The following is a 27,440-nucleotide window of genomic DNA, read 5'->3' on the forward strand; positions in this document are numbered from 1 at the left end:
AAAGTTTTCCTTTTACAAATGAGTAGAAAATAAAATACAAAGTTTTTTCCATAATGTAGTAATATTTGTATGCCTTTGTAATGTATCATGTTGTAGGTGGATGATAATATTGAGCTGACATCAAAGAGGTATTATATGAACTTTAACAAAAGCGATGAGGCAGAGTAGACAACTGGTATTCTTCCATACGTACTCGTATAAATCTGTGTAGGTGTAACAATTTCATAAATAAAGAAAAAGTACAATATAATCCTGACAGAATATTGTACCCTTACTACTTATTAAAATCATATAAGCACTATTGAAAGGTTTGTAAGTCTGTTTGTAGTGACTCTATTACCAATTCGGAAGAAATATACTACCGAGAAAAACTTACAAAATACCAAAGAAAAAGCTAGAGTAAAAAGAGCTTTTTGAGCTCTTTTTGACCACTTCAAAATTTAGCACACCCCCGATTTCTACGTGGGTGGACTACGTGTTTTCTGAATAAAGAACACACAAGTCCATGGGCGTGCCCAGGGGGGGCAGATAAAAGAAATTGTTTTTTTAGGAAAATATCCTAGTACGAGTAGGTCCGCATGTTCGTCATATTTATTGACTGCATTAATTTTACACGCATGTGGTGATGAGTCGCTAATTTTATTCTATTGAACCATGTACTTATGTTTCTGTTATGTGTTAAATAAATAAAAAAAATATGTTTATGAACGTAGATAAAGATTATAGATAACATCACTAGAAGCGTGTAAAATCCGAATTGTGATTTGATGGAGAAACAAAAGATTGTTCGCATCGCCGAATCCAATCTTGTAATTCATACTAAATCCTGTTTCTTGAAATGTTTATTGCACTCCCGAGACCGCAGCAAAGCAATGAAAGCCAAAGGAAAGAATTGAATGCTTAAGTTGAGTACTGGGGGAAAATTCCTAGAAGAACGGGGTCAAGTAAGTGAACCTTATCTGCGTTGGCACTTTTTATTCAATAAACTTAGGCGATTTCCGAACTAGGTCTTAGGCTGGGACCTAAGGAACGCTTAGCCTTATTAAAGACTTAGGTCTTTTAGGACAGTTAAAACGAGAAAAAGTTATGTGTCCGACATAAATCTAGTCAAAGAACGCTCTATAAATCTCGTGTTTACATTTACTTTTGTGAAATTCCACTTTGTAATTCTACGTGCTCCATTGTTAGAGTAATGTAACTCCCGACTTAAAAAACATTGAATTCATAAATATCATGTCTCAAAACAATAAAAAAATTATCAATAGGTAAATGAAAATTAAGCTTCCGTGTTTGTTTCCAAAACGTCTTTGTAGAAATATTTTAGTGTTATAATTTTTTTAACAGAACAGGATTTCATATCATACCGATATCTCTAGTTTATTTATATATTTTAATGGCATTGCACAATTTTTGGAAATTACTTTTTATACATAGTATCTATTAGTTAGAGTTGTATAATATGTAGGTATAGTCTATTACCTATATAATTTGTTGTACCTTACTTTTAATTTTCATCTTTTAGTCCGTTTAAATATAACACTATTTCAGTTATTGGGATAGGATTGTAAGTCTGACACTATTTATCTTTAAGTGAAAATGAGTGTCTTCAGTTTAACTTGAAAGTTTATATAAATTAATTACAAAGCCAATAAACTTAGCTTAAAGCTACACGGGACTGCACTTTGTTAACTCGTTAAACAAAGGATGGTTATATTGTAGTTAATAATGTACTTCTTGGTACTTTAGTGAATTTGGAGTGCAATGTAGAGTAAACTGGTAACGTTTATTATAACATTTTCTATTATTGTTTGGTATTTATGTATACATTTTTAGTTTTTCCAAGATTTCTTTTGTTTGAAAAAAAATGTCAGTACCTACTAGCCCGGAGTTATGAAATATAAACGGATGGACGGAGAGCACGTTTAGCCATCAGCCCCAGTTGTTATTAATAACATGTTATAATATATTATTATTACATGTTATATTCGAACCCTTACTGAAGGTGCGTGGTGGGCTTACAGCCATTTTAACTTAACAAAATTGCTATTTCGATTTTTAGGTTTTATATGCCGCTCCGTTACCGTAGAACAGCAGTTTCCTAAACTTTTACTTGTGCTAAACGGAGATTGTCTACTTACTCGATTGAGTGAACGTTAACTACGATTTGTATGTCGGTACAGTACTGGGAAACGGTACCGCCATTAGATGGCACTCTCAATTCCATTCACGCTAGACATAGATCTATACCATAAGATACCATGACACCAGTTCTCCGAGCGTCTTGGACCGTCTGCACCACTCCGAAAAAAATCATGGTTAAGAAATATGAGGGATATTATGTAGCCATATTTTTTTCCACCGATATTCCCCACCATGATGGTTTGAGCAGTCTGTACCTATCGCGTTGCTATAAATAACACAGGTACGAGATCTTACGCTGATTGATGGTTCTTACCAACTTGGTTCTTTTCTGCATTCTGACAGACTTCGGCGTTAGATAACTCACTCATTCAAGTTACGTGTGCATTCTTCGATTTATCGACATTTCGAAGGCTTCGATTTTCTTTCGTAGGTCTTCTACAATAGCTCAAACCGCTGCACATGTGTATTTCTAGGTGTAAAAATACCACGGGATATATAAAGTATTTTTAATGGAAGAGATAAAAGCCATGACATCGTCGATACTATAAGGATTCTACCTTGCGATGTACGAACTAATGTTGAAAGAAGTAGGTAAGGTTGCGTAGGTAATGTAATAAAATTAAGCTTATTACAGTAAGCCAGATAAATATACGCGAAGGTTGCTGTACTCGAATAAAACCTCTTTTTTTCTCCTCGAATGAAGGTGTATTCTTATGGAAGACAATAGGCGGCGTAGCTTAGCACTACACCCCTTTGTTGCCCGCCGCGATAAAGGTTCTTTGTGCTTATGAAACAGAGACAAATTGGACCTATGTAAAAGACTATTGTGTTTAGTAATTGAGTATATCTGTTTTGATTTACGTACGTACATAATAGGTAATTTAATTGACGTAATAATAACGTATTTTTATCTGGTCCTGGGGTGCTAACCACAATGCTGACAAAGTTATGCTGCCCAGCGATTAAGCGTTGCTGTACGATGTTGCGTAGAAATCGATTTATGGTACGGGTTTAATATACTCGTAATAAGTATAAAGTCCTATTATAGTATAAAGGACTACGTTATCGATAAAAAAGCTTGGGTGTGAATTATTGCACTAACCAGGTTTGTTCTTCTAATAATTTTAAATGACCCGGAAAAAACACCCGGCTAAGTTTGTTGTGGGCTTCTTCTTAGACCAGGTCACGTTTGGAATAGTTTTCAGTTTACGAATGTGGTTATCGCCATCATTCAACACTACCGTGTAATTCTTATGTACGCATCAAAAGTGCCAACTATGGGCCTCCTTAAATAAAGATATTTTTGACTCTGACTTTATAACTGCCGCACTCTTAACAGGTTAGTCCGCTACCATCTTAGACTAGATCACTTAACACTAGGTGAGATTGCAGTCGAGGGCTAGCATGTACTGGTTTAAAAAATATATATAATTACACTCTTAAAATATCAAGTTTGCAATGCTGGTAAGAGAAAACGTAGTTAGGAAACCGAGACTAGACTGAGAGATCTCGATAATGTTCTCAAAGACGTGTGAAGTGTAGACTTTCCCATTTAGCCAGAGTGGTAGACTACGGCCTAAACACTTTACATTCTGATAGGAGACCCGTGCCCCTCAGTAAACCGATAATGGATTAATTATAATTACATAATATGTAGCGGTAACCCGCCATCCTGCATTAAAGCAGCGTGAATGGTATATGCTCAAAATCCCCCTCCCCTTTAAGAGTAGAGGCCTAATGAATGCCAGAATGGTGGGCACCATTGCAACATTGATTGGTTGAGGGTGTTGTTAATGATTACGACTAGTAAGTAGGCACAATCATTATATTCTTATAGTCCTATTTCTATATCCATCCTCTTAGAGGCTCTAAGAGTAGATTCCTGAGCCCTGTTTCTATATTAAATTATATATTAAAAATTGTGATTACAATAACTAATATACGATAAGGTTTATAAAGGTTTAGCTTAGCTTACAAAGGAAAGCTTCGCTCTATTAGAAATCTCTTCAGCCACCTCGAGATGTGAGTAAGATGATTTTATAGATGGGTCAAATGAAAGAACAACACTATAATGAAACAAGTGAACGTCGCTAACAGACTAAAATTTATTTAATAGAACAAGCATATGACAAGTCATTGAACCACAGATAATACACAATGAAATAGATAAGTAGAATAGTATATTTTTAACATTGCACAATAGATGGCGTTACTAGTGGCTAAATAGAAATACTTTTATTATTTTAATACATCATAACAACAAACACAATAAATGATTCCTCCTACAACGGCACAATATTTGTATTTATTTATAAAATTAAATGCATTTTAAGACTTAATACGAAATTTTTCAAATATTATAAATCTGTCGTCACTAAAAACGTTGTATAATGTAAATAAGCAGATCCTATTTACATTATAGGTAAAACATGTAAATGAAAACCGAAATAACACTTCACAGGCTTTAGAGGTACATTATGTACTGTCTCTGAGACTTCTGTGAAACCAAAAACCTAATAGTTTCTAAGTAAACCACTGCTATAGTATTCACTGAAAGAAATAAGATATTAGATCAGATTTATTTTTTATAACATCACATGCAAAAATAAAATCATGTGATACCTGCCACTTTATAACATACGCGTCGCGTAGCCTAAGTACTATGCGCGTGTCGGTCTTCATCTGTAATAGGGTTGTCATAAGTCTTCACCTAGAATGATTTGAATTCGTTTGTATTTAAAAAGAAATATGCTTCTTTTGATTTCATATTTTTACAGAGTAATTCCTTATAAATAATACTTATGCATCCTTTATTATTTCGTCATTCGGTTACACGTTGTATATATAATATATATATATATATATATATATATATATGTTATGATATGGACAATAAATACTCTTTATACCGGAAACCCACTCAGTATACATGCCCGGAATTTAGGAAAACCACCGTTGTTATCTATGCATGGCTTTACAGGTGACCTACCTTTACAGGTGATAGTATAGTTATATCTTGAAGGATTTAAAAAAAACATACGCGTTCATAAGCTAGTTATAATATATATATTTACATATCTATAACTGCTTACCTATCCTAAATATTTTGTATAATTCGTAATGTAGAAGAATTTTTCTATTTGATATCATCAGTCTGCTTAATGCCTACACTAGTCGACACCCTGTGCACTCCACTGTCTATCTATGTATTGTACATACATACATTTTGTAAGCAAACGAGGTCATGTGAATGACCTGCAAACCCAGTGTGCATTCGGTAAATATTTATAAACTACATGACGTGAAAAATAGCTTGCTTCTTCGATAAACGATTTTCGTATCAACAGTGCGATATATATTTTTACATACATACACATAGCAACAAATATTACGTTTTATTACCCTCAAACGTAAGAACTCATGTATAAGGAAAACAGTAACAATGGAATCGTGGAAATTATGTTCGCGTGGATGAAAATTGGAACCGACGGCGCACAGGGGTTTATATTTATTTTACACATTTTCGCCGTAGGGTATTAAAGTTACACGTTCGGGAAAATCTAAGGTAAATATCCACGTTTTCGCAAGAAAGTTCCAATAGCGATGTAAAAGTGATTTAAACGAATTTATTGGTTCCTTGTTTTATCGAATTTTTTTAGGATATTCATATAAACTACAATTTGACCCATGTGGATATATTACTAATATTATAAATGTCAATGTAAGTTTGTTTGTTACGCTTTCACGCAAAAACTACTTAACCGATCCGCATGAAACTTTGTACACATATTCTTGAAAGTGTTAAAAGTAATATAGGATACTTTTTATCCCGACATTAAGCTCGGTTCCTTTGGGAGAGGGGATGAAAGGGCTTGACGATTTAACACCATAACTCCGACAAATTATAATCGATTTAAATAATTATTTTTGTACTATAGAGGTTATTTAATATGAGTTTAATTTAACCCAAACTGTGGTTGGAGATAGAGAATAGAACTCCTCAGCGGACAGCAGAAAACCCCTCATTTAAGGATTAAAACAAATACAAACGCAGACGAAAGCGCGGGCAACAGCTAGTATTATTATAAAAGCCCACTTACCCACCTAAATCTCTGTCTCTTTAAAAAAAAATGAGGCAAGGGCCTTACGTTGGACACTAGTAATCTGTGGATGATGATGAAGACGACGACGACGACGACGATGAAGAATATATATTAGGTACATTACTAGCTGATGGTAGGAACTTCGTCTGTTTAGAATTCTAATAACATGTAAGAGATAATTTTGAACGTGGTGCCTATACCAGTGCCCCATAAAGCAAAGTAACTGCAGTAAAGCTAAAATCAATTAAAAGTTGAAATACCAAACTTGAGAATAGTAGTTGTGAAATAGGTACTTTTCTACAAACTTGTATCTCCTTTAATTTATATATAAATTTTACCACTTTGGGCTTCTTACAGAACTATGAAACACGTGTTTCTTATTTTTTTAAACATAAATAGAATAAAATTTTTCATGGGTATAACTTGCAAAATGTCAATTTTTTATTATAAAGCTTTCTTAGTTTCTCGAGTCCAATTTGGAAAAAGAGGTGAACCGCCGAATCCTACTCGGATAAGCAGCGTTCGGGAAACTTCGTGACATCTTCTTGTCACTGCCTGAAGTTGGTCTTCAGTCTTCGAACAGTGCGTGTTGCCAGTGATGATGATGATGCCCCGAAACGTGGTCTATGGATTTCATAAGAAGGCTCAGAGTCACACAGTTGGCGATGGAGGGAGCTATGGTCGGAGTATCGTTCATACCACGTGATCAAATAAGAAATGAGGAGATCCGTAGAAGAACCAGAGTTTCGGCTCAATGCTATTCGGATGAACTTTGAAGTTCCAAAGTGCTGGATTCCGAGTTATTGTATTCCAAACGGCTGAAGGTCACGTTCGAAATGTTGAGGGGTTAGAGGTCTCTTTGAGCACCCTAGAGGTGTTAACCTTGAAAACCTAATCATCATCAACACATAAACCATTTACGTTCCTTAAGATTTCTAACGTTATGTCCAGCTGTTTAGAATGCCGGTGGTCTGAAAATAAATCAATTCAAAGTCTATAGTAATTATAGATTATCAAGAGCTATCATTACCTAAAACATAGGCAGTAGGTAGTTAGATAACTCATACGTACCCAAGTTTATTATAGAAAAGCAAGCTACGCCTTTCTACTCACGAAAGTAAATGTATAGGCAATCTAATGCATTGCATGTTGCATTGAACAGTATGTTGATTTGTACGGAAATAGGTTGGCATATAACAAGTTATACCATCAACACTTTGAGTTCATATACCATTAGGCTTAGACCTAGAACGCATTAGAAGCTTTCAAGTGCGCGCTTAGGTAATGGGACATTCCGAGTTACGCAATAATACCGTCAAGCGTCGGTATATACTCAAACATTTCATCCCTTTTGGACTGAAATTTAAACTGCGCATAAAATTAATTTTCGGATTTTGTGATGTATTTTGTCATGTTGTCATAAATTTAGGTTTAGAGTGTGTTAGAGTAAGGATACACTTAACAACGCCTCCCTGTGGCTTGGCGTTTTGGAATAGAAAACCTATAAAATTGCAGATAACCAAAATAATCTTAGATGATGATGGATGGTGAGGAGAGGAGATTTTATTTGTAAAGAAATAATTTTACTTAATCGTGCACAGAGTGTACGTATGTTTATTCTATATGTTTCGTTTAGTAAGAAATATTGCATAACTTAATAATATTGAATAATTTATCCTTTTCCATTTTTTCATGTTCCAAGGATTTGATAATATACATATGTATGATAGGTAGTATGAGAATCAACATCACACTTTCGTAGTTTTCACACCTGAGGGCCAAGTGTGAGAATTGCTAGATACGTTTACTTATTCGAACGCGTGAAAGTTAACTACGAATTGTATGATATCGAAAAAACGCTATCTAGATGACGCTCCTAAGATACCATATAAATCGTAGTTAACTTTCACGTGCTCGAGTAAGTTCAAAACGTAAGTAAAAACCATCGCCTATATCTCTCGTCGCTCCTTCATTGCTGAAGACGACGACCAGTTGCTTCCACTGGCTCCAATATGGCCAGCATAGCAATAGTGTGAAATTTGCACTTGGAGTCCGTCAGCTGGTCTGTCCATCATGTTGGTAAGCAGCCTCTCCGTCTCTTGCCTTCGGTATTTCCCGTGATCATAAGTTTTTCTAGACTCTCATTTCCACTTCGCATAATATATCCGAAATAAGAGAGTACGCGTGCGTAGCATATGGAGGAAATTCGAGTTTTTAACCCTAATTGTGACCAGATAGACATTTTTTCCTTTGCTGTCCAAGGAATCCTTAACATACGCCTCCAGCAACACACCTCGAGTGCTTCATTATTTGCCTTTCTCTCGCCTTAATTGTCCATGTTTCTACTCCGTACATGGAAATAGGGAAGATCAAAGCACGGACTAGACGACTCTTGGTGTTGTTGGTTATACCGCGATTCCTCCATATTACCGATCTAATCGCGTATAAACAGAGCAAAACTCGCAGTGATTGCAAGGAACACGTGCTAGAAAAACGGCCGCCCCGGGTCCATCAACCTGACGCGTAGGTGTTAATCCATAAGTGCTCGAATGACACCGGCAACTACACACTGAAACACAGCAAGTCTGCTAGGCGGAAAATAGCATTGCTGTAGTACTTCCCCGGTCAAGCCTTGTCTTAAAAAACCTCACAACTATTAAAAGTACATATACTTTAAGGTTTTGTATTCATGAAAGCGTAGCAGTCTTGTAGCTACGTTGTTATGTAGCCGCAGTCACTCCCATAAAGCCTTTATACAGAGAAATATAATTAAAAGAGACGGCGGAAATAGGATTGGAAAAAAAGTTTACGACTTCCATCTGTTATAATATGTACCTTTATGTACATATTATAAGGTAGGTTTATAAAGTAAATTATGGTAAAAGCAAAAATTATGAGTGTTTTACTTTTAGTTTTATACCACTAAGGGCGGATTTTCCAATACATATATAGCTTGTCCTATCAATTAATGTGATACTTTTCGCAATTAATTGGTCTATAAATGATTTTATTTGAAACATCACGACATGCAGCCAGCAATAACCGTCAATTTAAATATTAATAGACTTTTTTGAAATTATATCACGCCACAGTGAACTTTAGATTACATAGACTATTAGTAATCCTGACAAAAATAATTCTTACTTATATTATAAATGCGAAAGTATCCGTTGGTCTGTTTGTTTCTCCTTGCTTAGCACCTTAGCTAAGCAACTAAACTTCTTGATTTTTGGCATGGAGGTAGTTAATAGTACGGAGAGTAGCATTTGTATCTCAAGAAAAGAACGGGTCCCCATGGGATTTGTAAAAAATAATAAACGCGGACGAAGAACACGGACAGCAGCCAGTATACTCTATACGCGATACTCTTGCTCGTAGAGTGCATAAGTTCGTCGGAAGTACGATAGGTATATTCAAGTTTATTCAGTTAGGGCTAGCTACTTTAAAAGCACTATTAAGAGATTAAGTTTATCTGTTTTTATGACTCTACCACCAGTTGGGTCGGCACATTCTACCGAGAAGAAGCCAACAAAAACCAGTCATTTGTGAAACCTATTGGCGCAGTGGACCGCGACCCTACTTTCTGAGTCCAAGGCCGTGGGTTCGATTTCCACAACTGGAAAATGTTTGTGTTATGAACATGAATGTTTTTCAGTGTCCGGGTGCTTATAATTATTTTGGTATATTATTCATAACAATATTCATCTATCATTTTAGTACCCATGACAAGCTAAGCTTACTTAGGAGCTAAATGGCGATGAGCGTATTGACGTATTATATTTATTTATTAATTTATTTTTAAATCCTTACAGTACATTTGTTAGCTGCAAGTAAAAGGTTACATACCTACTACCTGTCTTAGAACCTGGTACCTGCGTAGTCTTTATACAAGCAGTAAATTCAGACCAAAAAAAAATGGGATTACAGCTTACTTAAGAGTATCTACAGCCCGAAACGGAACCAGGCTTAGAAACTCGAACGAGAGGACATAAGAGGACGCTAGGGACCCACATCTATTCACTTGGTAAATGGGGTTTTCTTAATTTGGCACAGTGTGCTTGTTTTACATTTTTTGTTAAACGTTATGCCAGTTTTGAAATCTTACTATGTAAATAAGAAGAATTGAATATCGGGTAAACAGTTTTATACAACAATCCTTACTAATAATTTAAATGTGAAAGTGTGTGGTACGTAAAATATCAACTTCAGTTTTGGTATAGAGTAACGTAGGCTACTTTTGATCCCACTAAAACAAACGCTTCCCACGGGTATTGTAAACTACCATAATACGCGCGGGCGAAAAACGCGGGAGACAGCTAGTAAATAATAAAAAACTTCTAAATGTCTAAGTAGTTAAAAACTTTACCAACAGAAGTTGAGATTTACTTTATAATGTAACAAACCATGCTCACACTGTCTGTTGGCGTGGCGACGCACAGTGGGCGTTAATCTAACTTCCCCAGATAGATATTTTGGTTTTGATACTTCTCTTTTTCACTAAAAGTAGTTTTGTTGTTTCACATCTGCCAGTTAGGCGTTTCGCCACGGCACATTTTGCCAGGAAGTCGTCTGTATGAAGTGTGTGAGTGCAGTTTTATTACTATCAGTAAGTCCTCTAATTTTTTCCAGAGATTAGTTACAAGGTAGGTAGGTGTTTTAAAGTTCTGCTTATAACGCGCACCGCAAAAGCAACTGAAACCTTATCAGTCGCTTTTCTCGTATAAATTTTACCGTACATTTACCAAAGGAATACCAGTCTTTTCCGCAAGAAATAGAAGAATCTGTATGATGCAATTAGAAACTGCAGACGAAAAAATTCAACTTAATTACGCAGAGAAATCTTATATTACCTACTTTGAATAACGTCCCAGCTTTATGTTCTTGGAAACTTCTCTCGTAGGACAAGTATAGGTATGAATTTATATCTAAATCTCATCCGTCCTCAAAAAATATTCTTAGCACGTTTCACTCTGACGATCATCCACAAAAGATCAGTGTAAAACTTAATTATTGGAAAATGACTTGGCAATTGGGTCATTATCATGATCATCATCATTATTTGACGGCTGAGTGGCGCAGTGGGCAGCGACCTTGCTTTCTGAGTCCAAGGCCGTGGGTTCGATTCCCACAACTGGAAAATGTTAGTGTGATGAACACGAATGTTTTTCAGTGTCTGGATGTTTATCTGTATATTATAAGTATTTATGTATATTATTCATAAAAATATTCAACAGTCATCTTAGTACCCATAACACAAGCTACGCTTACTTTGGGGCTGGATGGCGAAGTGTGCATTGTCGTAGTATATTTATTTATTAATGATGAAGTGTTTACCCGTTTTTGCGATAGGACGAGAAAATGGTAGAAATATTAATTATCTCGTGGCGAGGTTTGTTTTCCAAAAATAAATAAATAAATATACTACGACAATACACACATAGCCATCTAGCCCCAAAGTAAGCGTAGCTTGTGTTATGGGTACTAAGATGACTGTTCAATATTTTAATGAATAATATACATAAATACTTATAATACACCCAGACACTGAAAAACATTCATGTTTATCACACAAACATTTTTCCAGTTGTGGGAATCGAACCCACGGCCTTAGACCCAGAACTTCAGAAGGCAGGGTCGCTGCCCTCTGACCAACTACGCCAATCGACCGTCAAATATTGTAAAAAAAAAAATGTGTAGAAACCATCGATCACTTTTTAGTGATCACACACACAAACAAAAATTTAGTTTAGTCACCTCTTCCAACCGCAGTGTTTAGGTATGGTCGAGGCATAATGAATATTTATTTTAAAATTGTAATCGCAAACCTACCAGCATTCGTAGAATGGTAGGTTTATGAAATTAGCTCGTGCATAAGTTATTCATGCTAAAATAAAAGCTTATCCGGGGAACACTGCCGTGCACTTTGTTTCTTAGGAGGGTATGCATACAGCAGAAAAATTGCATAAAACGGCAAAAATCCTCCCGCTATACGAGATATATATCAATTTTAGGGTATGCAGTGCTTTTGTGCATGTATGAAGTGCACGCAACTGCCGGGGAACTACTGCAGCTATGCTAATTTCTGCTGCCAAGCAACATTGCTATGTTCGGTCTGAAGGGCGTGGTTAGCGGTGTAATTACAGGCACATGAGGCTGAACACCTACGCTTCATGTTGCTCAGGGGGGCCTTTTGTGGTACGTGTTCGTTGCATGCCCTGCGAAGTTTTGCTCTGTTTATTAGTCATGGTTTCCATTGACCATCATCTGGGCCTACTCCCTGGTTCATCAAATAGGTATATATATCTATATATATAAAAAAAAAAGTGTGTCGGTATATTCCGTATAGGCTCCGAAACGGCTGGACCGTGAATGAAACTTTCATATGTAAAGTAAGTAGAGTAATCCTGTAAATTTTGGTGACGATCGGAGCACTCCTTTTTTCGAACTGTCAAACTGTCAAATACAGATTTCATTTAGTATGATGATATTCTATTTTTGGGTGTACATGGGTGTAGAAAATGATCTTCGACCGCTCGAGAAGACAATAGAAGAGAATGAATACGGAGAGAATTAAATGATTTAATATATTATGAGACTTAAATTAAAAATTTAATGAAGGAAGTTTAAATAAAATAAAGAAAAAGCGAAACGGCGAAGCGGGCTGGGTACGCTAGTATATTATAAAACGATAGACGAATGCTGATATTATATTGAAAATAAATAATAATAACATTTTTTATTACTGTTAAGTATAGGTCAAAGTTATATGACCTTCACAAGGTATTATATAATAGAATAATTAAAAACTAACGTTAATAAAAAAAAGTTTGGAAAATCCAAAAGTGCACGCCTCATAATCTCATTTTTTTCACAATAAAATTGAATTTTTTTTAACTGAAACTTTCAATGGTCATTACAAATTTTTTTTTTCATATTAATTATTATTCATTTTTTGTAAACAAGACACGGGAATGTCATAATGATTGCACATTGAAAGTTACAATTAATATTAGCTAGAATAATTACATGGAAATTTAACGACAGTGAATTGAACGCTCATATTAACTAAGAAATTATGTCGTGTGTTACTTTAGATAATTAAAAAAAAAATATTCCGATACGATAATTTTTTCGACCAATTTTGATGCCACATACACCCGTCCGTACACGGACGTCCAGAAAAGATTATGTTTAATTCTATTATTTACTATGTTAAACAAAAAAATTGTTATTGAAATGTATTTTATGTGCCTGACAAATTATTTGACTTGATATTAGTGTACTCAAATTAACCTGTAAGTGCAATATAAATAACAAAAAATCAATTTCAGTTTCGAGAAAACTGCTTTGTTTGAAATGTCGAGAGTAGAGCACAACCTCAACGCTTCGCTTATGAGGCGTGCAAAAAATGCACATGGAATTAATATCCCATATTAAATATACAAAAAGTTACAAATTACAATTTCTGCCTCCAGGCAGCTCTACATGTAGTTTAATATACCTTTTAAGATACCTTGGAATAACACAACATACATTTAATCTCGAATTAACTACTAGTTTTCATATAAAAATACGTGGCATTTTTTATCCCAAACAACTCGTAACCGAACCATGTACAATGTAAATATTATTCTCGTTTGTGTGCACGATAGATATACAGTATAACCTAATTCCATGGGTATTCCATATTGTGTTAGTTTATGACGTGTTTCTCATCGCATGCCTTAATTGATGGAGTTGGCCCCGTAGTGATTAATATACATACGAATCAACTGTTGTTATGCGCAAATGTTTGCTCTATTGTGATGTATTGATGCATTGTTTGCTGTATAAATAAACAAACAGTTTAGCAAAAATACTTCAACCGAGTGTTTTAACTAAACATAAGGTAAGTCTGCGGGGCTTTAACTTGAAAATAAGCTTATTACAAACTTGAAATATAAGCTGTCTAAAAACATCGGTTCATAAGCTATTCAAACAAGATTTCACTTGAATTTTTCATATGCATATTTTTCATGCACTGTTTCTTTTCACATCTTAAAAAAAAGTCACAGTTTTAATGCACTTGCAGTTTGCATTTTCACTCACCATTAAAATTTGAGATTTTTGAACAATTGATTCAATTAAATCATCGAAATGAGCCGACACACTTTGACAATTGAAAGTGTCACTGTCAAACCTTATGGTTGAATGGTTAAACTTCAGGGCGTTGGTTTCGTGTGACGGTGTGCGCGCGCATTGTAAAAAAATACTCTCATCATTTTTCCCTAACGCGCCAAAAGAAGTATAACTTCAAAAATTACAAATATTAATTACAAATATTGCGTTTTAAGGAATTAAAACGATACATAACTAATTTCATTCCTTGCAAAATTCAAAAGATCTAAGTACTCATTATTAAAGTGTTCCTACAATAGTTTCTGCATTAGAAATTCAATAACGTAAATTATTCAATTTCCACTTATTGTACCGGTACTGTAACTTTAATTTTACCTACTTACAACCAAGGTTTCACAAAGAAATATTATTATTATTATTATTAAAACTTACAAAGATTGTTATTAAAGCGAGTTCAATACACTAACATTTTTCCGACTTACTTTTAAAATCAATAGACACACACACATTTTCCATAGAAAGTTTTATATGAGTCGCCAAAATCTTATAGAAATAATACTCAGCAAGCGTGTGAATTTTAAATTCGGCCTCGGTTTAATTAACTCTAGGCCTCGACCTTGAAAAAGCTGTTACAGCATTAGAATAAAGAACAAAATAAATATTATTGCTTTAACTGTGTACATTTTTTTTGTTGTAAGTGGGAATAGTTCCAACAGTTTGCCACTTTTGGCGTGCAATTTTCTTATATATTTTTATTTTATTATACATATGACTATTAAAATTTTAAAGTTTAGACACTAATCAAGAACTGTCTCAATAACATTCGTTTATATTAAAATATGCCTTACTTATTAACCAAATTCTTAAACCATTTTTTAAAATATTTCCGTGTAATTTTTTTACCTGAGAAATGAATGGTTAAAAAAATGTATACCTCAAGCATAAGTACTTTTCGCAAATACGTAACATTTACTTTGAGGAACACCATTTCGTTGTCTTTGAACATTAATTTTTTATGGAATATACAAAAAAAATATACTATAAACATGTTAGTTTATAGCTGTAACAGCTGTAGGTATATTATTTACAATTCTATTATTATAAGAGGTTTGTTAATTTAATTTATATTAACCTTAATTTTCCTCTTGCTTGCTATGATAATACGTTGTTAAAGTTTGTAAAGATTGGTTAGATTTGTAGACGTTTTATTTAAATCTTTATTTATTTTTCATATACAATATTCTGCTTATGACAGCCCTATCGTATCTTATTTGTTAATATTTCGATATTAATAGATATTTCTGTTCTTATTTTATTCTATTTTATATATTTTTGTACATAACTACAAATCTCTTCTGTCTACTGCTTAAGTATATTCATACATTTTCAGTTATACCTACGTATTTTTTAGATTACGTTAAGTACTGACCTCTAACCTATAAGGACAACGGGGGGTTAGAGATTAACAACTCGTTTAGCCGTGCATCCAGCTGTGCTCCAAAAGTATTTAGGAGTAAACCTCTGGTTTCCACTCAACTATGTATCTTACCTTCTACAACACAAAGTTAGAATTCCACCGATTTAATACAAAGCAAACAACCGTTATATATGAAAATAATTACTAGGACGGCGCGGCGTGTGAATTTCGCGTCATTAGACGCAGGCATGAAATTTGTGAAGCCATTTGTAACTAACTTCGCCCAATTATGGCTGACTTTTTGCCCCTTGTAATGCTACGATGAATAATAGTCAGGACCCACTTAAGGTACTTTAAGGTCCGAAACCATAATCTATACTCTATACTTATGTTATAAGGAGAAACGTTTTTTTGTTTGTACCCAATAGTCTCCAAAAGTACTGGACCGATTTTAACAATTTTTTTGCTAAAACTAATATAACTACACCTTAATTGAATGCCACACATCTCCGAAATAAACTGTTCTTACGGGATGCTTTAAAAACAAAAAAGAACGCGGACGAAGCCGCGGGCAACAGCTAGTAGTAGTCAATATAAATAGAACTATAGCCCCATCGAATACAAGGTAATATGTCTCACTTTCTCTACTCTTGTAGATTCTCGCGTGGAGCTGAATCTTGAATGGTGATTAATCTTTAATTGCCAATGATTTTGAAAATAGAGCAACCAACTGAAATTCTAACAATAAAGTCAACAAAGAGGCGAATCGGGCGGAATATAGTAGAGAAAAAGTAAAAGTCTTGATAGCTAAAGCTTAAAATAGTTTGTCACGTACACACTATGTTGTCTGATAAAAGATCAATTATGACTTGTGAATCTGAATGCATAGATCTGGCTAGGAAATCAACGGTATGGTTGTTTCAGAGGTCGCTGGGGATAGAATATTCAAAGCTGCATTTGTAACATTTGTTCAAATCTGCATTCGTAACGATTTCCATTCACGGTTCTTCAAGGATTCAACATATTGTACTTGCACGGATTTTTTGCTGAAATAAATAATACCTACGTTTTGCTCTGTGTCCAAAAATAGTAAGCAAACCTTCCAGTAACCAGCACATCATCTAAGATAGCGAATAAGTCTGTGATTCGCAATGCATTCCAGTGAATGCATCGAATCAATGACACGACCTATAAGAAAATTCTTAAGGGGCTAACAAAAGCCGTTAATGATTTAAACGGAATCTTTCTATTGAATTCTCCTCTTTTCCAGACGCCCGAACCATTCTGCGCCTATTAAGCACCGTACTAAGAAATAAAATGCGTGTTCCACAGAATTTAGAATATACAGAACCCTCGTTCATCATTATTACATATAGTGCCTTGTGTCCAAAATCAGTAAAATGCCCCGCGCACGTCTTACTTCACACCCTCGGAATGGTGATTTTTCCCATTTCATGGTAAACGTTTAGAACATTAGAGGTAAAATTATTACTGTCAATTGCTGAATGGAATAAACTTAGTAAAAAACTGAGTAAAATACCTGTTCGAGTAAGACCCTTGCCCTACTGTGGAGTGGGCCCTTGATAGGTTGATGATGGGTAAGTTAACCGTATGTTAAGCCTCGATTCCTCGCAACTTATTTCTACGCAACATCGTGCCTACCGCAACGCGAAACGGTGTTTCAAACTCAAAGTCAAATTAAAAACCGTCTTAATTTAATGAGGTCTATAGAAAGGAGGTACTTTTAATGCGTACAAATCTTTTTTTTTTCATTGTGGTGAGATGATGATTATAACTCAATTCTTAAACTTAAAAGTAAAACTACTAGTTGGGATTTGAATACCGATTCACTGGTACCGACTACGTCAAAATGCTGAAAAGCTGATTTATCTCAGAAGGTGATACCTTGGAAGTTGGAATTCTATGGAATCTGCAGTTAGTTGAGACGTGCCTAAAATAAGAAAGTAGAAAAGAATCGATAAAGTAGATTGAATACTATGGTAGGTATGGTTGTATTAAGCAAGAAATTGGAAATTCTGGTATACGTAACCTTATTATTTGTGGTATAGCTGCGATAGTGCTGCTTTTTTTAAGCAACGTTGATTCGTGTCAATGACTGGATGACTTCGATGTAAGTGGCCCGCAGGTGGCCTTTTCCTTTTCTCTGCTTTTTGAAGATCACTTTAACTGCTTTCCAACAACGTAACGCCTCAACACCAACTCGACTGAAATAAAACCATACCTAATTGGAATGTAAGTTATATTAAGCGACCTAAAGCAGACTGTAAAGATATTATTAACTGTTTATATGAATAACAGTGATAATAAATCTTTTATTTGGGACACTACACACCATATTTTTGATGCCGATGCCTCAGGCATTTCAAGAATACATTAAATAAAATAAACATTTTAAATAGCAGGGCTGGGGAATGTTTTATTTCCGTCATTGTTCCTTTTTTTAATTTGCTGCATTCATAAAAATGCAGAATCAGGGGTACCAGATTACCGCAAGCTTAATCAAATCGCAGCGTACGAGCTAAGAAGTAGAATTAATTCAGTTCTGTAGTATGGGAACGCAAATACAATAAGCTAGCCATTTCCGCTCCAACTGGTATAATCAAAGAGATGTTAGATTATGCTGATTGCGATAAGTTACTTAGTGCGAGTGAGTTGCACTGTTAAATTATTCTGAATGTGAGATTTTTTGCCCAAACCAATGCTTTAGATTACTCGACGTTGCTCTAAATCAACAAGGTCCACAGTCTACTATAAAAATTGTGTTAAGTAATATCTTACGAAAAAAAACGTGTGTGTACCTATGTACATGCCTTAGAAGTTATATTTCTTTGTTATCGTAACGAGATAAAAACTTATCAAAAATGTTATCTCTCGCCTTATTCTACGTTTGTAGTATAAACCACACTAACAATAGAAAAAGGTATTTAAACATTGAAAGTTATATTGTAACGCATTATCTAGTTATCTCATTATGGGACAACCTATTTTTACTCAACAATAAAATTTGAGATTTTTGTACAATTGAATCAATTAAATCTCCGGAATGAGGCCGCAGACTTTGACAATTGAAAGTGTACATTGTCAAACCTTTTTTTGAAAACCTAGAATGTTGACTATAGCTGTCGGGTGTCAGTATACTTGATAGTGTCGGTTTTTTAACTGAACTAAACTAATATAGGAATAGGAATAGGAATAGGAGAATAGGAAGGACAATTGAGAATTGGTAACAGTATCTACCTAATAAAAAAACACGAGTTGGTTTAAACGTGCAGAAGAACGGAACAGTCGAAGAGTAAGGAAGGTATGGGAAGAAATTGTAGAGGAACCAACAAAGGTTACTCCCGAAGGGTTGATTGATTGCGTGTCTAAATATATTGGCTATTAACAATGACAATATGTTAGTTTGTCAATATTTACACACTCCAATTTATTGACATTGTTCGGAGACATTGTTAGTTCTCGTGTAACACGTAGCTTCCCCGTTAATCTGGTATTATAAATAAAGCACCGAAAATCTAAATATGACAAATTCATACAAAGTTCGCTGTTTCACCGTATTAAATATTGAGCTTTATATATATTACCTACCTATTGTGGTTTCCCATTACTATTTATAAGTAAGAGTAGGACAGATCTTAAACCAACTGACATTAACCATTAGAGAACCAGGATGTTGCGAATAATATTTAGTAAATTAAATTTAGTGCTCACTACATAGAATTAAGAACGTACAGAAGGCGTATACGCGACTTATATTGAAGCATCAAAAACCACTCCACTTTAGTAGTATTTCTCCAACAGGCGGTTAGTCTCTTCACTCCATTTAGCATTTGACAGTAATTATCTTACCTCTAATGTTCTAAACGTTTACCATGAAATGGGCAAAATGGGAAAGTTTGTGAACTAGCAACATTCCGCGGGTGTGAAGTGAGACGTGCGAACATAGGCCTTTCCAAGAGCGCGCCACCACACACGGTCCTCCTCCTTTTTTCATCCAGCCGTTTCCAGCCACCTTTTTAAGGTCATCTGTCCAGCGGACTGGAGGTCGAATGAGAGTTCTGTATGTTTTTATTTCTGTTGCTCACTATGTATTCCGCATATATCTATCGTATCACACATCATCAAACATGCACACCTACCATACTACACACATTATCTTGCATACTTTCACTACACATATCTACATATACACAGCACCACTATGAACATACTTGCATGCAATAATTAATTTTTTCATTTACCAACTTTTTAACTTGCTTTTATTAGCTTTATAGTACTTTACATTACAGGAGTCGCGTCGCGACCGTCGTAGCGACCGGTCACTAGAACAGCGATCGTGATGTCGTCGAGTGAAATTAGTGAAAGTACAGTGAAATGTGTGGGGTGTAACCTTGTAATTTCGGAGGTTTTATGTTTTATTGAAGGAAAGCTAAATATTATGGATGTGGAAAGCCTTATACGTGTTTGCGTCTCTGGTTTCACTGCTGAGGACATCAAGAAAGCAAAGAGATTGCTATTCGAGGCAGTGCCAGCAAAGAAACGGAATATATCCAGAAGGAGAGATGGTAAAATGCAACGGGAAGTAGAGGACATCATCTGCCTTTTCCAGAATACAGACCCAGAAAAACTTCCAATCTTTGTGGCGCGGGATCTACAGAAACTGCCCCCGCTAACGTTTGATCACGTAGATGTAACTAGACTGTTAAAAGATCTATTAATCTTAAAGGCTGATGTGAAAAATATTAAGGAAACATATGTAATGAAGGAAGATTTCATGAAGTCGGTGAGAGGTGAACATTCGAAAATAGACCTTAGAGACTGCAGTCCTAGAGGCGATTATGTAAATACTAAGAGAGGTGCATGTCTATCAGAAAGTTGCTATGTCGATAGCGGGCCGTTCGGCTTACCGCCAATTGTTTTAAAATCGTCTGTTAATGAGTCAGCCGGCGAGCAAGCAATGACCGTTGGCGATTTCTTAAACGTAAGCAACAGTACTAGTGCTATCTCTGTCTCACCACTGAAAGTTACAAAGGAGAAACAAGTCGCGAGCATCGAGTTTGCTCCGAACAATAATAATCAGCTGACAGCGGGGTCAATGAACGGAGAGTGCATAGCAAATACGCAAGGCCAAGGTCAGCAATCTATTCCGCTCCAACATAGTGCGAACACGGCTATGCATCCTTATTGCACGCCGCGCGCGTGTAACCTGCGGCCTACCGCGGTTTCGAACAAACCGGTCGGGCTAGATAACAATAGAGTGCAGTCAGTAACGCAAGCGCATCAAGATGTCCCGCTCATACACAGGATGCACTCCGATAGCAGCGATCTTGTTTTAGATAGACACGTGGAGAGGCCCACTGCGGTTTCGACCGTAACATTTGCCGATATCTTAAAGTCGAGCGAAAAACCTAAAGAAGAGGAATGGATTAAGGTAACTTATAAAAGTAAAATTAAAAACAAGTTTAAAGGAAATAAGGGTAAGGGTTCTACCGTGTCAAATGGGAGTTTTAAGGCTGCGGAAGTCAAAATACCTTTTTACATATATAACGTTGACAAGGGCGCTTCAATAAGTGATATTAAAAGGCATATTTATGAAAAGACGAATGTCTCAGTAGAACTCACCAAAATAAAAATGAAACAGGATAAACAGTATGAAGCCTACAAATTTGATATTCCTCACCACAAGCTATCGGTATTTATGGATGAAAACATGTGGCCAGAGGGTATAGCATTTAGGCGGTACATATATTTCAAAGGTAGGAGGGCAGACTCAGCTCAGGCAAATGGAACAGAGGCCAAAGAAACTTCTAATAATGGATAAAAATTTAAATTTAAAATTGATTACTTTTAATTGCAAGGGCCTTAAGAGATCTAGTGAATGTGTGAAGTCACTTTGTCAATCGGCAGATATAATAGCCCTTCAAGAAACCTGGCTTATGCCTTATGAGATACCTTTACTCGGGGAAATACATAACGATTTCATGTACACTGGTAAGTCATCTATAAATCTCTCCACTGGGATACTGAGAGGCAGGCCGTTTGGAGGCGTGGCGGTATTGTGGCGGAAAAGTGTGTTTACCTCAGTGTCTATAGTGCCGTGTCATAGTGATCGCATTACGGCGATAAAGGGCGTAACTGCCAATCGCGAGATGTTGTTTGTTAATGTGTACATGCCTACGGATTCAGCTGATAATATTATTGAATTTAATGATTGTTTAAGTGAAATTGTAGCTATAATTGATACCTGTGGCATTGAGTCGGTATATATGTTGGGCGATTTTAATGCGCATCTTGGCGAACTCTTCGGTAAGGAACTTTTAAATTTTTGTACCGACCAGAAATGGATATGCGCCGATATTGCTAAGCTCGGGCGAGACAGCGACACATACACATTTATAAGTGACGCACATGGATGTCGTCGCTGGCTCGACCACTGTGTGGCCACGGAGGCAGCGTGGCTGTCGATCAGTGAGGCCAAGGTGCGCTACGATGTATATTGGTCTGATCATTTTCCCCTAGAGATCAATTGTAATCTTTATGTTACAAGAATAAAATCAAGGAATTATGATGTACTAACACAAAACAAAGACAAAATAAGATGGGGAGACAGAACTCAGACCAATATATATCAACAAGTATGTAACAGCTTTTTGAGAAACATTGACTTCCCTCCGGAACTAAGTGCATGTTGTGACGATATATGTACGGATGGAAGTCATAGGCTTGTGATTGATGAGTTGTACCGAAAAGTAGTCCACGCGCTGCAGGAGGCAGCGATCGCGAGCAACCAGCCGGGACGAGTTGGGAGGCGTAGGCGTGTGGTTGGATGGAATAAGTACGTCAAGGACGCACGCAGGGAGGCTCGTGAAAAATTTGAGACGTGGAAAATACATGGCATGCTCTTGTATGGTAAAGAATTTCAAGACATGAAATCTAGCAAGAAGAATTTTAAAAATAAACTTAAATTTTGTCAGAGAAATAAAGAGCAATTGCAGATGGATGTATTAGCAGAGCAGCATAGACAGAAAAAATTCCATAAATTTTGGAAGGAAACAAACAAATTAAACCCTAGAGCGAGCCTCCCTGTTAGTGTCGATGGGGAAACGGATGCAAAACGTATAGCTAACATATTCAAGGAGCATTTTAGAGTCCAATCACCATTAACTCGGAATCAGTATGCGCAGAGGGTTGATTTGCCTGCGTCGGGCTCTTCTCTATCATTTAGCGCTAAAGAGGTAGAGAGTATTATAAAGAGCTTGGCGAGGGGAAAGGCTCCGGGACATGATGAACTGAGTGTAGAGCACCTGTTGAATGCGGGTTCTCATGTTTACCGGATCCTTGCTATGTTTTATACGTTTTGCATCCGACACTCGTACCTTCCTGCAGACCTAATGGATAATGTAGTTGTGCCTGTAGTTAAAAATAAAACGGGTGATATTGCCGATAAAGGTAACTACAGGCCAATTGCATTAGCCACAGTTTTGGGAAAGGTGTTTGATGGTCTGCTTGACTGCCAGCTCAGTGGATATATAAAATTAAATGATGCACAGTTCGGCTTTAGAAGAAATGTATCCACGGAAAGTGCTATACTGGCGCTCAAGCAGACTGTTAAATACTATACTGACAGGAAGACACCTGTCTATGCCGCCTTTCTCGATCTTTCTAAGGCATTTGACCTTGTTTGTTACGAACAGCTGTGGACAAAGCTGAGGGACCTTAATGTGCCACCAGAATTGGTTAATATATTAAGGTTTTGGTATAGCTCACAAACGAACAGGGTCAAATGGGCTGGTGCTTTTTCGGATCCATATCACCTTGAATGCGGAGTTCGACAGGGTGGACTAACATCTCCCTCCCTGTTTAACGTCTACATTGATCAGCTGATTGATGGACTCCGCCGAACCGGGATTGGCTGCTCTATTGATGGCACTATGGTGAATAACTTGAGTTATGCAGACGATATGGTTCTGCTGAGTCCATCAATTAGCGCACTGAGAAAGTTACTCAAGATGTGCGAGTCGTATGCTGAGTCACATGGACTCATGTATAATGTAAAAAAAAGTGAGCTATTAGTTTTTAAGAGCAAAGGTAACTCGCCGGATGATATCCCTCCTGTGACTCTTAACGGAGTTCCTCTTAAAAGAGTCACAGAGTTTAAATATCTAGGGCATATTGTTACGGAAGACATGTCTGATATAAAAGATATAGAAAGGGAGCGCAGGGCGTTGGCAGTCCGATGCAATATGGTAGCTCGCAGGTTTGCACGTTGCAACAAACAAGTAAAAATAACTCTCTTTAAGGCATATTGCCAAACTTTCTACACGTGCAGCCTGTGGGTGTCATATACGCAGAGGACCTACAATGACCTGCGCGTCCAATATAATAATGGATTCAGGGTGCTGATGGAGCTGCCGAGGTTCTGCAGTGCGTCACTGATGTTTGCTGAGGCTCGTACCGACGATTTTTATGCAATTATGAGAAAAAGAGCAGCATCGGTGATGAGCAGAATCCGTGGTAGCTCCAACGGCATTCTGAAGACTTTGTCTGAAAAACTAGATAATCCATTTATGAGACACTGGATTGGTTTGCATATGCACTCTTAGTGTCTCATGGATGGGTATCTAGTCAAATAAATTTATATTATAATAAATAAACTAACCTAGTTACTAACATAGTCTTAAGCAATTGTTTGTATTACTAACAAAATGGATGTAATATCTGGAATAAAGATTATTATTATTATTATTATTAATAATTATAAATTTTATTTTAAATGTCCTTTTGTTAAAATTTCACACTATTTGCTCGTTGTGTAATTTTTCCTGTATAATTGAGGAAGGCTGACTACTGAAACACAGTCTATACTAGTTCAGTAGTCAATGAACAATTAGATTGTTTTTACAATTGCACATAGGTATTTTGCGATGTAAATGTACCTACCTAATAAGCATAACCTATAAAAAAAAAAAAAAGAATATATGTACATATAAAAGGCTGTTATAACAAAAAAACATCCCTAAAAGTCAATGAATCACGAATATTCGACGCTCCGTTCCTTGTTAGAAGATGAACAGTTATTTGTCGCTGTCAGCTACAAGTACTCTCTTAATAAAACGTAATTTATCATCTTGTAAGTTGTGTGTGATAAGTAAGAAATATGAGGACGGAGCGTAAAATGTTTTATATAAAGGTACTAATATTATAAATCTGAAGAGTATGTTTGTTTCTATGTTTGAGTTTACAATGCACATAGCTAAATGAATTATTACTTAGCAATTGTACGATAAATGAATAAATAAATATACTACGACAATACACACATCGCCATCTAGCCCCAAAGTAAGCGTAGGTTGGGTTATGGGTACTAAGATAGCTGATGAACATTTTTTTTATGAATATATTAATTACACATAAATACTTATAACATCCAGATAAACACCCAGACACTGAAAAACATTCATGTTCATGACACAAACATTTTCCAGTTATGGGAATCGAATCAACGATCTTGGACACAGAAATTAAAATTACTGATGCTTCGGTGACAGCGCATAGAGAGTGCAATTTAGAAGATCTGAGTCGTTGGGTAATGTGTTGCTTGTTTTTATTTTTCTACCAGTTAGCCCTTGACTGCAATCTCACCTGAAGGAAAGGGGTGATGCATTCTAAGATGGTAGCGGGCTAACCTGTTAGTAAGTAGTGCAATCTTCATATAATTAATAGCTTTTCCCTACGGCTTTGCTCGCATTGATGTTTCACGGCAGACTGGCGTAATCGGCAGCGACCCTGCTTTCTGAGTCCAAGGCTGGGTTAGACTCACATATGGAAAATGTTTGTGTGAGAAACAGGGGTTTTTCAGTGTCTGGATGTTTTTCTGTATATTATAAGTATTTATGTACCCATAACACAAGCTTCGCTTACTTTGGGGCTAGATGGTGATGTGTATATTTATAATTTCTTCAATCCCCACAAAACTTCGACAATGTACCATCTACGCACGTTTCGCTCCGAAACCGGAGCATCCTCAGGAGATGTTGACTTAACAATGAATAATTGTTAAAACTTAACAAATATTCTTTGTAAAGTCCTATTGACTATGATATATTTATCTCGAAAATCATACTTTCTTTTTGGATGAAAGTTACTTGATGTCCTTTTGTGTTCTCCTGACTATTTGTATATAAAGATTCATAATTATTAGTCAATAAGCTATGACTTGAAAGCGTAAAAAAATAAAACAAATAACTCACATTTGCATTTATAAGTGATAAAAAGTCCATGCTACTCTCCGACCTCTAAACTAACTCTATGCCAAAAAAAACAAGTTGATAAGTTTCTTAATTAGCACGTAAACGAAGGACAAACAAACAAACAAACAAAAAAACTTTTGCATTTATAATATTAGTTAGGATGAAACAGTATGTAGTAAAGACTTTCTTTTGACTTTTGACACAGGAAAGCATTACTGTCGGCTCTATTTATCTGTTTTATGAGCGAAGTTTCATAAGTCTGACTCTTGAGCCTTTTTACGAGACGGATAACCGTTCTCAAGTTTTCGGTCTTTTAGATGGCACTAAGGTTTTGTTTTGAAGTAATAAGTACGGTCGCATCTTTAATAATACAATTAAAATGAGCCGTTATTTTATCTTAGCTCAGCATCATTCTTCTTCTACTACTTCTGTTCCTGGGCCTTTTCCGCACTTGGTTGGTCTGGGACCGTCCGTTGTACGTATGGCCACTGATGCGGCTCCCCGCTGGATCACTCCAGCCAGCCGAGCTCGCTCCAAAAGCTTAGCAGGCCGCCCAGGTCGCCGAGTGCTTCATGGAGTGTTGCTGAGGAGCCAAGGTGTGCTGCGCGTTGTTCTGCTACTCCGTTGCATTGGAGCATTACGTGTATCGGTGTTTCCTCCGTCTCCATGCATGCTCTGCAGAGAGGGCTGTCAGTTATACCTAAAATGGAAAGGTGTTTGTTTAGTGGGCAGTGCCCTGTTATCATACCTACAACTGTCCTTAGTTTAGGTCGATTCAGTTGCAGTAATTTTGTTGTTAGTCGTGGGTTGAGAACTGGTACGGCCTCCTTCGTGTGTTTGCACTCTTTTGTTTTAGACCATAGTACCGAGTGTGATGTTTGCGTCTGGTTGTGGAGCCATGTTTTGTATTCAGTGAAGGGTATGGGTATGATGGGTTCCGGTCCAGCTACCCTTAGTGATGCTGCCTGACGCGCTAATTCGTCGGCTGCGTCATTTCCTCTGTTTCCGTTGTGACCTCGTATCCATTATAGGGTTACTCTGTTGGATTTTGATAGGGCTTGTAGGGCCTTGTGACAGTCAAGTATGAGTTTTGATGTTGTTGTGTGTTTGGTTAAGGCTTTTAGTACAGCTTGACTGTCACTGTTTATGTTGATGCTGAAGCCTTTTACCTTTCTGTTTAGCATGGCTATGACTGCTGTTGTTATGCCCACGCACTCCGCTTGGAAGACGGAGTTGTTCTTACCAAGCGGCTGGGCAATGTTTATGTTAAGCTCCGGGCAGTATATCCCTGCTCCAGTGCCTGAGTTTGTCTTTAATCCGTCGGTGTAGACCTCTATTACGACGGTGTCAGCTTTGTCTGTTTTTCCTCCTTCAGCGGCTACTTTATAG

The 27,440-nt window shown here is 36.4% G+C and overlaps 2 protein-coding genes across 49 annotated transcripts in view; one reads left to right on the plus strand and one right to left on the minus strand.

The window, feature by feature from the left end:
* LOC120626601 (glutamate-gated chloride channel) overlaps positions 1–27,440 on the minus strand; it is a 131,604-nt gene that overhangs the window by 41,367 nt on the left and 62,797 nt on the right. For 46 of the 48 annotated variants that reach the window (XM_039894159.1, XM_039894201.1, XM_039894198.1 and 43 more), the window contains one exon: positions 17,831–18,005. The exons of the other annotated variants lie outside the window; for them this stretch is intronic. The gene's annotated coding sequence lies outside the window, so the exon portion shown is untranslated. The remainder of the gene's footprint in view (positions 1–17,830; positions 18,006–27,440) is intronic. 48 annotated transcript variants of the gene reach the window in all.
* LOC120626457 lies at positions 20,240–21,622 on the plus strand. Its single transcript, XM_039893983.1, has one exon. The coding sequence runs from the start codon at positions 20,240–20,242 to the stop codon at positions 21,620–21,622; it is 1,383 nt and encodes a 460-aa protein (XP_039749917.1).

This window comes from Pararge aegeria, chromosome 9, assembly GCF_905163445.1.
Source record: "Pararge aegeria chromosome 9, ilParAegt1.1, whole genome shotgun sequence".
Classification (NCBI taxonomy): Eukaryota; Metazoa; Arthropoda; class Insecta; order Lepidoptera; family Nymphalidae; genus Pararge; species Pararge aegeria.